Source organism: Rhipicephalus microplus, chromosome 4 (assembly GCF_043290135.1).
Source record: "Rhipicephalus microplus isolate Deutch F79 chromosome 4, USDA_Rmic, whole genome shotgun sequence".
NCBI lineage: Eukaryota > Metazoa > Arthropoda > Arachnida > Ixodida > Ixodidae > Rhipicephalus > Rhipicephalus microplus.
The window spans coordinates 75,984,005-75,996,422 of record NC_134703.1 but is presented as its reverse complement, the minus strand read 5'-3'; the positions used below and the strand labels follow the sequence as shown (position 1 = coordinate 75,996,422).

The 12,418-nt window shown below is 43.8% G+C and overlaps 1 protein-coding gene across 1 annotated transcript in view; it reads right to left on the bottom strand.

The window, feature by feature from the left end:
* Positions 1–1,293: 1,293 nt before the first annotated feature.
* The window catches only part of LOC119172178 (dopamine D2-like receptor), a 217,062-nt gene continuing 205,937 nt past the window's right edge, over positions 1,294–12,418 (bottom strand). The window contains exons 5-6 of the mRNA XM_075892965.1: positions 7,374–7,581; positions 1,294–1,917 (exon numbers count right to left, since the gene is read on the bottom strand). Of these exons, the coding sequence (XP_075749080.1) occupies positions 1,697–1,917; positions 7,374–7,581 (429 nt within the window). The 3' untranslated portion in view covers positions 1,294–1,696. The remainder of the gene's footprint in view (positions 1,918–7,373; positions 7,582–12,418) is intronic.

Here is a 12,418-nt window from a genome sequence, read left to right as displayed (position 1 = left end):
GTAAGTTGTTGATTTGGCTGCCATATGATTCTAAGTAGATGTTAAATGAGACGCTCGAAATAAACCGAGCTTTGACGCAGTTGGTCATCCCATTAGAAAATACATGGCAGAATATTTCTTTTCTTGTGTTTGCTGTAGCATCAATATTTACTATTTTGCATTGGATTTGGGGTTTCGACCTCTAAATTTGTCACGTCAGTGGCATGAATATCCACAAATATCCAGTCCATTGTTACCGGACGCTTTTTCGTTAAGGTTAGCGTAGGTAAATTTGCGCACGACTGACTTCACAATGAAATCAAAAAGTTTGAGCGTGTGTGTCATGTTGCCTGACGAATTTCGCGATATGAGAGAGGTTGTTTGGAAATTCATTTTTCGTGACATTACGCGTCGATTGATGTCGCATTTTTTGCCTGGGCTGACAAAATGTTTTGAGAGAAAAAAAAGAATGCTACACTTCTGAACTAAAGCCTGCACCTTGATAATGCAGACACGCATGAAGTCACTTAGAATACACGCCTCATTTCGTGGAAACGTATTGAAGCAAGCGCTGTAGTCAGAGTAAGAGAGTGGCGAGAAGTTGTTGCGACTGTAGAACTGTCAGATCTGTAACATTCGCCAGGACAGAGAGAAGTCACAATATAACCAGGAGAGCACACTTTAGCGCTTTACGTCAGAATACTTCGCGCTATACATCATTCTGTCAGCAAAGCTAAGCACACTTCCGCTAACGAGTGGCATGAAGTACGTTTCACAAGCTCTGCATTTTATTTATACTCATAATTGTAGACTGAATTAGCGAAAAAAAGCTTAGTGAACAGACTTTTGGAATAAGGTTACGTACACTAGTGGATTAATGGGGGGCATTACCCTAAATGAGACAGCTGAACTTATAAACGGAAGACAAATCAAACGGAAGACAAAAATGACGTGTTTTTTACGAGAACACCTAATTCATCGCATGTTCTCGTTTTAACTACTGTTACCCATGTGATTCTCCTACGAGCCATTCTCAAAGACAAGTGCATTGTCTTGAGTTAGCCGCTTGCGCGACTTGCGGCAGACATCTCAAATCTGTGGCACAGCTGAAACGAAGTAGCAATGACGACTCCGAGAAACTGAGTGATATGGAACTAGTGGTTGCTTGTAATAGATTTTTTCAGATGAAATAAGTAATGTAAGTCTTGAGAATGAACAAGGCCTTGTTTGACATCCATGAGACTCTGGACATTCGGCTGGGAACTGGCGTGGAAATGGACCTTTTAAGACGCTGAGAGCCTTAAGTATGTTACAAAGTCCATTTATATTCAAATTAAGCGAATAGATTGTATGATTTTACCAAGGGCATTTTGACGACTTGGCGTCCAAAGGCTGCAGCATTTGACGATGTTGGTCAGCGATCCTTCGTGATAGGCCAAACAACAATTCACTCGCCGGCTCATTGCCCCGTTTTCGAACAAAGGTGCGATTTGAACGAGTGAGTAACCCGAGAGCAGATATCGCGACAAACTTGGGCGCGGAGTAAGCAGAAAGCACGAAAGAGTGACGGCGTGCAACTGCGAGCACCCACGCTCTACCAGCAACCCGGTTCTGCGTCCTCGTCGGCCTGACGAGAGTCTTCGACGATCCGCAGTTTCTTTTACATTTGGCACACAGCACCATTTGTATCGTCTGTTGAGCGGGTTCATGTTTTTTTTCACTTCATGGGCTCCATGAGAATCTTCTTGAAGGCCTTGCGGAACTCCGGGTTGAAGATTGTGTAGATGACCGGGTTGACGCAGCTGTTTACGTATCCTAGCCATGTGGTGAGCAGGAAGACGGTGACACCCAAATGGCAGTCCTGACTCTGCAGTTTCATGCACACCGCGTCGACCACGTTGCACGTAAAGAAGGGCACCCAGCAGATCAGGAACACCCCTGCGCACGAAAACAGACCATGCTACTGGTAAGTGAACATGGCTAGTGACGAAAACATGAAAAGAAACAAAAAAAATCAATAACGTTACAACCCTTTTCACGCTGCTGAGAGAAATAAAAGTTACAAAAACGAAGTGCTCCTCCTACAGTTACAACGCAACGCCTTCAAAAATATAGCGGGCAAAAGCTTGTCAGTCTCTACATTAGCAATACCGCCATTAACCAGACAACGCCCGCTGCGGGGCAAGGGCCTCTCCCGTGTCTCTCCACTTAATTTCGACCTGTGCTTGCTTTGGCCACGTCATCCCTGAGAACCTCTCTTAATCTCATCTGCTCAGCTAACTATCTGCACCCTCCCCATCGAGCACTTGCCTTCGCCCAGAACCAGTCTGTTAGTCTTAATGAACAGCGCTTATCTTGCCTTTCCACTGCGTTCACTGCCCCTGCCCATTTCTTGATCTCAACTAAGATGTACTTAACACACGCTTGTTTTCTGACCCACTACGCTCTCCTCTTGGCCCTTATAGTTACGCCTATCATTTGATTTTCCATTGGCGGCTGGAATCACTACGTGGATATTCATAACGTTGCTTCTAAAAAGTCAGAAAGTACAGCGTGGGTGCATCGCAGGAAAAATTTTGTCCAAGCGTAATGTTAAGAAGAAACATACCGACGTCATAGTGTAAAACGTTTATTTCGACAGGAATATTTGCAAAGAAATAATTCATTGCGCGAAAATGGTGAGTGCGAACTGGAGACAGATATTTGCTGAAGTTACATTTGCCAAAATTTCTTGCGTATTTGCAATAATTTCTTTTTTCCGCTTCCCGTACAAGGCGATCAATTGCACGAGAAGTTGTGTGGGTTACTAGAAACATCGAACATAAGTTGTAATGTTTTAGTTACATTTAAAACGGTCCTTAGGTGAGGACAAATTAGGCATCTCAAGTAAATGACCTATGGTTAAAAAAATTGAATTCTAAAAATGCTTAGATGATCACGTTAGAAAACATGAGATCTCAAGTGTGTTTGCTCATGTAGAAGACACTCGTGGATATCTCAAGCTGAATCAGAAGACACATATTATGTTCTTGGTAACTACTATATAAAGGTGAAAGCCTCAAATGGCTCATACTCGCGTTCATTTGTCCATCGGTGCTTCGGAACGGTGACAGCTGTGGCCTCTCTCTTTTACCCTCTCTCAACAATCATATAATTATCATTTACCGAAACATGCATTTATCCTGTCTAGAAAAAGATAAAATAGAGATTCAGGCTAGCAATTGTCATTTGTAATCGTCGTCGCTCCTTCATGATTACGGTGCAGAGAAAAAAAATATAGTAAAGGAAAATTGATTGGACAGATTAGAAAGAGAACAGGAATTGAAATCACCAGAGGCAACCTGCACCGTTAACTGTGAGCACTACAGACAAGTGATAAGTATCGTACATGACTACATTGGTGAGAACTGACAATAACACCAGGGAAAGTATAGGTGTTGTTTTTAGTATTATTTGTATTGTAAATGTGTACAAAAAAGTGCACAAAAATTGTCTGTTAGTTCTCATTATTTTGTGTCTAACAAATAAAAAAAACATGCTTGTCAAAATGTCTGTTTTTTCCCTTCCTGAAGAACAAGACATTTATCACAACACTATGAACCTCTCGTTCAGTTGTAACTGGGCATTACAAAGAACAAACAGCATTTGAGAGATTGAGAACTTTATTGAGTTTTGTGGTTTTGGGATCAGTTCCTCGCCTAAATAGCAACAATTAGCATCTAGGCATGGGCTGTGTTGTGAGCTACCTGGAAGGTTCACGGTTGGTCTTCCATTTTTCAAGATAAATTAACATTCCTAACATTAACAGTGTACTCAGTGCATACGCACATCCGACAATGGCGTTCTAAGAATCCTTTAAAACCTTAGAAATACATATTTCTATGCCTGTGGCCAAAAATTTGTGTCCTTCTTGTCTCCTTTGTCCCCATCTAAAGTGCGCTACTTCACTATACCGTATAATAAAAATAGCGTTTATGTCATGCTCAGTGTCTTTCTCACTGAGAAGTCCCGTTTTAAAAGAGCACTCGTGCACAATTAGTCGTTTACAAATTTATCTTCAAATGTATGAGAAATTCGTAAGAAGGGGGTGGCTGCTGGAATCGATGTTTCGACAAGTGGACCCGTCTTTTTCAAGGCTGCAACTTTTCTCTTGTCAAACGTGGGCTTCAGCATCCACCCCCTGCTTACGAATTTTCTATCACCGCTTCTGGACTTTTTTTGGACCTTGACGAATACGTGATTTTTTCAATGAGTCATTCCTGCAATATCCAGCCGTGTTCTACTAGCAGAGACACATATTTTGGATAGCCCCACGTCAGGTATTTAGCCTCATCTTTCTTGAAATGTTACGGCCTTATTTTCGCTCATTGAATTCGACCAGCAATATCCTCCGAACTTTGAATACGTCACGAGTGAACAGGAAAGCAAGCACGTCGGAAGGAAAGAAATGAAAAGCTTTAGACTTGGATGAAACATGAGCAGCGCAAAGTATACTTCCAGGCTTGTTGAAAGGACACGAGGTTAAAAGCTTCCATGACAGCAGATGGCACTTGGTGACATACGATATGCAGCACAAGGCCGCTTGATGGACGCTGGTCTTCGCATCTTCTCTATGCTTTCTTTCATGTTTTCTAACAGTGCAAGAAAGTTTGCTGTTGACTTTGGCGACCTTCCAGGAAGAAGAGCTAACTGGAAGCAAGTGGCGATTCTCAAATTATTTCATGACGTAACAATGTTTGAATGTTTAGGCAAGAAGAAAGAGGTCGCTTTAATGTACAATAAGGTAAATACACTAAATTACAGACGCCGGTAAATTATAGTGTGATAAAACTAAGCGAGAAAGTGGCAGTAATAGCTGGTCGGGAATTCCAATGCGTCGTGCTCTCATCGAAAGAAAACAAAAGTGGTATAATAGGGAATAAATCAAAGTGCACTCTTTTTGATATCTAGCACAAAGAACAAGCACAACGAGGACGTTTGAAGCACGTGACTGATTTTAAAAGGCGAGCCAACAGGCTCCAAAACGTGCAGGAAAAGCTCGCGCATTTTTCCTGCGCGTGACCAACCTCCATCCACGCGCGGTGACGTCAACTCGGCGATCGGCGACGTTAACTTCATTACTGTTTGTTCAAACCTGCTGTAGACTAAGCGACGAGCTGCGTGCTGCGTCACATCGCCGATCGCCGAGTTTGACACGTCGAGATTGCCGAAGCCTTTTAAAAAACAATACGCATGCAGAGCTTCACGCATACATTTCGCTATAAAATATTACTTTCACATAAGCTGTCGCGGTAAAAAGAGCATGAGAAATTGGGGGTGACTTCACTTGCTTTTCTAACCATAGTGAATATGGTCCTTGTCTGTTGCAAAGACATTGCTATAGGTAGCACATGCACTATTGGTCTGAAGCATCCTATTCGTCAGGCAACCCATGCGGTCATGTGTTGAGACATTACCTTAGACCAAAAGCTCTATATTTTAAAAGCGGCGTCAAGATTTCAGTCATATTTCAAATCGGTATCGATGATTCTCGATACCTAACTTCAAATAGCATTCAAAAATGTCCCACGTATGATATATAAGAAATGCTTTCTTTGAAATTGTAACGTTAGCAGACATCTTGTTGAAAACACGACTCTCGCACTCGCCCAATACCTGCTACAACAATCAGCCAAACTCCGAAACCTGCGGCACTGCAGTTTGTGTGGCCCGCCGGCTGAAATGTGCTTCAAAGCTCCTCATTTAAGGCCGTCGTGACAGTTACGTCATAGCACAAGAGACTGGTCACCATATCATAAGTTGTAGCACCAGTGGGATATGCACGAAACACTCGATCTGGCTACGTCACGTAGATATGGGCGCTGGAGGATGGGCCGGAAATATCTGCGGCGCACATCACATACCCGGCGACGTGACCGAAGCAGCGTGAAAAGTTGTCGCTCCGTTGAAGCTCCACTCCGTCGCCCACTCTGGTAAAGGGGGCGACAGAGTCAACGGGCGACTGCTTGTCAGCTGAAATGCTGACATGCAGGGCGATGCCTACGGGACGTGATGGCGTTACAGCTGCCATCGTGTAAGCATCCTGGGTTGACGTGACCCTGCTGCCCGATGAGTGCGGTGGCGAAGTGCCGCGCTTTCAGCTATTCTGACACCACTCATCCTTCACGCTGGCGGCTGCATTGCTTACCGAGCTACGTAAGTACACGCGCTTCTTACCCGTGCAGCACTGAAGGCATCTTTCACGCGCGACTTATTTCGTGGGTCTTATCACGCACCCCACCAATATTGTCGGACGCGGAATGGAAAAAAAAAGAAAAAACTTTTTCGCAGTTTTATAAATTGCGTTTCGCTTTATAAACGAAACTCGTGCGTTTTCGCCCCGATGAGGAGAACGTGACAAGGTGCTAGTACGGGGAGTAGTGTGGTCAATAACTATGTTTGCTGCCTCGTCTGCACATTTGTCACACCCGCCACCATGTGTCATAATATACTGTTCGCAGAGCTTGTGAAGACTGAAGGCCGTGTTGGCAAGGCATTTGCGTTGTTTACTTTGTCCTGCTCACTCTGATTGATTTCGGCCGCAAAAGCTGTCATACAGGCTATAATATAGAACGAAAAAAAAATTCCGGGATTTTTTTCGTGTGTGTTCGTACTTGAGCACTCTGCGTGACAGTTCATTGCATTCTCCAGAGCACACCGTACCGTACTCTCTGTTTTTCTTTGTAGTTTCAGTGCGCACCGCTTTCTGCAGAGGGCTTTCCCACGCTTGATCTTTTAACATACCAAGAGTTTCAATCAAGTAATACCTAGGCAGCTGAGATATAGTATGGGGTCATTTCTACGCTTATACAGAGCAAGTGGTCGAACTTCAAAAAATAATTTTTGTTAGTAAATATCAATATTCATCTCGTGTCTCTTTCTATGCTTTGTAAAAGGACCCGCGTTGGTGTTTCAATTCAAAGGCGTCTCGCGAAAACTACACAAATAAACAAATGGTGGGAGGTGGTTTACTGAAACAATGTGGCTGCAGTTCGCGACGTTAATTATCATTTTTTATGAAAGGGAACACGCGAGCGAATGACCTGTGGTCTGCCGCTGCTTCCTACCGCACCATCAACCGACAGATAAAGAAAACAGCTTCACTTTTGGCGTCATTTACTAGCAGAGTAAATAACTAGTCATGACCATTTGAAACATGGTTGGAGAAGCGTTGCTATAGATTGCGCTCCCGCTTCGGTCAGGCAACAAATGATGTCGCCAAAAGTGCACATGGTTTTTTTATCTGTCTGCTGATGGTAGGCAGCAAGGCCGCAGCGTAGCGACGCGATTGTGCGTTCCCTTTCATAAAGAAGAACATTGTACACCAGCACGTCGTTACTAAGGAATATACTTACCGAGCACAATGGCTAGCGTTTTGGTGGCCTTTCTCTCTCTCTTCGCTGACGCCTTTTCCCGCTTCTTGCGACTGGACTTGTGCTTGCGACCGAGGTTGAAGCGAGACTTCTTACGAGCCGGTCCGTCCTCTATCGAAGCGCCCAATGTTGGACCACCCACCACCGACACTGTCAACAGGGGCATCACGGTTCCGTTCTTCTTGAACTCCTGCGTCGGGAATGCCGGAGCGCAAGTTAGATGTTCGTTTAACACGTTATTACAGTATATTAGTCTATAACTAACACCTGTGAATTCAAATATGCTGCGCAACAACAGTCACTAAACTGCGCAATCAAAAAGAAAGAAAAAAAGCAAAGAGGCTGTACGAAACTGTGCGCTTTTTTTGGTAACGTTTAGCTGTTTTTTGAAGAATATGGGATTGTGTCGCGGGGTACCTATAGAAACAAGGCTTGTTGCTGAGCTATTTAGTTCATATTTAAGGATAAAAAAAGGTGGAACGAAGATGCGCCTCCATGAGTTTTTTTTTTCATTGCTTCGTCCCCATTCTCTTTGCGCAGTATCTGCTTGTTTCTCCTTTCAGTACGCGTAGAAGTTAGGGGTGAACGAAATAGCTATCATATACGTAATAATTCCCTGAGCCACTGCATTCCACTGAAGGTACTATCAACAGCAAAAGTTTGCGGGACGTTGGGTCTCCAACAAGCGTGAATTTCTTCTATATCAGAGCTTAATGCTTGTAATCAAGCTGGTGACTGTGTACGTCGAAATTTCAAGTGCAGTATGGAACATTCATCCAGGAATTGCATTCCCAGGCAAAGCCAGAATTCAACTTTATTAAACATTTCACGTCCCACAAACTTTTGCTGATCATGGCACGTTATTGCATCGCAATTGTGACGATAAATTTGATGTACTGAGCAGTATGTAAATGAATATATATTAGGGATCCTAAGAGACTTTACAGCGTGCTCTAAGGTTGCTCCTTCATTACGCGTGAATACGGCGAGAATTTTTCATGGGCCTGGCGTTCCATAATTCAAGATACTACTGATTTTTCGTAGATTATAAACAAATTTGGTAGCCTCCACGTAAACTGTCACGTAATTCACTTATTCACTTCACAAAAGTTTCGCTTAAAGTATATAAAATATTGAATCGAATTTGCACGCAGAACATTTCATGCAGTCAATCATAAAGTATAATTTACCTCATGTAATGTGCATCTAAGCTGTTTAAGCACACAACAAACATTACTTCAAAAATAGAAAAAAAATCCTGGCGTGCAACGTTTGCAAATTTGTCTTCTGTTTTCGAATTATCTTTTGTTACGCTTACTTTCATTGAAATGACATCACGCAGTGTATAAAATAATTGTGGAGTAAAGTAAAGCCAACAGCACAGGTTGATTACGCACTTATCTGCCCAATAAATTAGGTGCAAACAACGTGCCCCGTATTGTGCCCACGCGAGCGATCATAACGACCGCAAAGCACCCTCCATTGAATTATTGAAATGAACCGCAGCGCATAGCGGATAGATGCCACCGCATTGAACGACGCCCCGTACAACACCCTTCAACTGTATACAGCATGGAACGGCAGCGCATTGTCTTGAGCGAGTAGCGGCGTAGCCGTAATTAGAGCTTACTTGCCATAGACCCTGATTTCTGGGGCAGAACACACTATGTTTGCACACTCGTACGTCGGAACTGCCGGTACAGCTCACGCCAGAAGAACGTACATGGGCATTGGGCGCAGAAGTTAATGCAGCGCCTGCGTTGCGTAAAAAATGCGGCTACATTGAAGCACCAAGGAGACACCACAAGATCTATACAGATGCAGATAAGCGGAAGCAAGGAAGCGAGGCGTGAAGATTGTTGAAACAGACCAGCACTGCTGTGGTTGAAGGACATACATGAATTCCCGCACGCAGTAAGTGAATTAAAGAACCCTGCACGTGCGGATCTAACTAAATTTTACCGAAAGTCCATTTTCAAACCTCAAATGGACAGAGACAGATGCCGTGTTGGCGTATGAAACCGTGTTCGTTGTGTGAAACAAACGCGTTTGTGGGTTCAAGTCGCTATTGCGATGCCGAGCTCGCAGATGATTCATTCGCAAATTATGAAAAATGCGTATCGACGTAAATCATATATACTGCCCAGGAAAGAAACCTCTTGTGGTTTGTCATTACGTTTAATGCTCTCAATTCGGAAAATAGCAGCGAATACGTCACGGTAGTCAAATGAAAAGAACGCAGAGTATTCGCCATGGCGGTCTGGTCGTTATGCCACCCGACTGTTGACCCAATTGGTGACGCAATAGGCGGGATCGATTATCATTCATGGGGGACAGCTTTTTTACTGAGGCAAAAATGCTTGAGACCCATGCGCTTAGATATAGGAGCGCGTCAAAAAACGCCCGGTGTCCGAAATTTCCTGTCTACGGTGTCTCACACTATCATCTCGTGGTCTTGATCTCTTCTTCTCCCCTCACATCGGGATCTTGGGACATGAGGCCACAAAATTAATATTGAGACAACGCACAGCGCCACAAATTTAGGTTGGAAAGTGACGTGTATAGGCATATTTATACTCAAACATAGTGGTTTTTTAATAGTACTGACGCGCATATTAGTTACTACGCGCATATTATCATGTGCATAATAATCGAAGACACTAGAGCCGAAATATACGAGTAGTGGTGAGACTTTATCGAGTTTATACAATGTGTATAATGGGTTAAAATGGTTGCGTCATAACTGTGTCGGCACAAATTGAAGAGCGAAGCATTTGGCTAGTTATTGCTGAAGTGAAACGATTAGCGGCTGTATTTTAAGTCTACCCGTTTCCGCTGCGAAGCAGCGAGTCGTTCTAGCAGTTTCTGCAACCCATTAACCAGTTTGTTTGGGGATACCGATTACTTCGCTATTTCATAAAATCTTGCTTGTTTACACGCGGGATTATAGTCGTCCGATGCTCGCCATGTGGCAAAAATGCTTAAGATAAGAAACTGGGTTTTTCTGTGCGCACTTTCCCGATTGCGTTCAAAGATAGCGTCGTGTCAGAGGTCTCACGTACTCTCAGTAGACAGTCTTGGTATCACAAAGCTCATCCCGCGCGCATTGACTCGCCAACATCAAGAAGCTCCGGCTAAGGAAAGATAGAGATTTACGAGGCAGCGCACTCTATCTGATTTCATAAGAATACAAATATTAGCAGGCTAGAATGTAACAACTTGCTGTTTCTTCACGATATAAGGCACTCTCCAATCCGGGGAGAAACGCGCCGTTTTCTGGCTGCCATCATTGGGACAGCTTGTTATTACTCACAACAGAGAAAACATCCAGCATCTATTAGGCCATAGGAAGTATGTGTCACCACTAGACCCGACACAAAGGAGACAAAAACAAAAATCGAAGAAAAAACATAACATAGAGCTATTAGCTTCCGCAGACACGTTGCTCGTCTGAGGCAACTGCGCAATGCTTACGGCGGGCAGTTTGCCGTGAGCAGCTATTGTGCCTGTCTTCAGCGAGCTATGCGCCTAAGGCCCGTCGTCCACTGTAGTTCAATATGATACGGTTGCTGTATTTTCTTCCGTTAGACGTAAATTTTCTGTGTATACCACTTTACGGCCAACAGAATTGTGACGTCACTGACCACCTTTTATGAACGCGATGGGGCGCTGACCGTGCTAGAAGTTCTTGGGCTGTCACCATATTATCCTGAATGCGAAATAAACGCATTTGCGCTAACGCAGCCAAAGCGCTTTGTCATGACTGTATGCATGGTGTAGACTATATAATCTTGTCGGCAGAAACGCAGTATATTTGTTTAGTGTGGCCATTAGTTTGGGAATGGGCTGATGTGCGAGTTACGAAATGCGAGAGCAAACTAAACAGCCCTTTAAAAGGTCTGCCTGTTTGGGTACGTGGAGGCGCATGCTCGCGCAACATTACCGAGAGGCATGCTCCCGATGGATTGAATAATCCTATCAGAATGCGCTGCTTCACAATTGCGCGAAACAAACGACGAGAATTAGGCTTAACTTACGTTGTAAGTCCTGGCGAGCTCCATGGGCCACGCAGAAGGCTGCTTGCTAAGTGAAAGCAGCATTCATTATGCGCGCATAGTTTACGTATCCCCCAGTACCATTTCTCTTTTTTTCCTGTACCGTTATTATTTTTGCCTCGAAAGGCAAGGAGCTGTAACTATACCTTTGGTTAGCGTAACTTCTTCATTACGCGTTGTTTGCCGCGGTTAACGTCTCTGTTTTATTATGCGAGATTGGTCCTTCTCTTCAAGTCTGCTTGTATTAAGCATCGTGCCACGTTTTAAACAAATACAAAGGTGCGAAGTAAGTAGGGCAGCCACCGCGAGTACTAGCGCTCTTATTTACACTGCCTTTGTGAAGCAACGGCCGTACGTCTAGGTCTGCATCTAATTCCCGTTAATATGCAGCGTACAGATCGTGGAAACTGCATGATGACAGTACATGATAGCGCTGATGCGTTGTTGCACTAAGCGTTACTGCACGGTTGTGCGGTTGACGACGATGAACACTGTGCAGTACATTTCAGCAAGAAAACCGTGCATGCTGTGTTGTTTACGATGCTCGTGCGGAGGCTCGTTCGTCGAAAAAAGCTCGTTATAAGAATTTGCTGGGGGGAATAAAGCATCGCTTGTCCACTCGCATGGCCGTAAGGACACTTTTGTGCGTATTGTTGACAATGGGTTTTCACGAACGCTTCTGACTAGCGGTTCAATGACGCACGAGACTGCGAGTCTGTGAACTCCGGGCACAATCACTTTTTTTTCATCTTCTTTTTTTAATGTATTTCTCTCTTTCTCTCTCTCTATCATATTTATTTGCATCCTTCTCATTTTCCCTACGTAGGCAGCCAACCAGACGCTTCTCTGGTTAACTCTCCTGCTTTCGTGTCATTTTGCAGTGACATCACTTCAATATAACGTGTAGTTTTTGATTTAAATTTTCTGATGCCTTATCAGTCAATGTATAGGAGTGAAATGAATAATATTTTA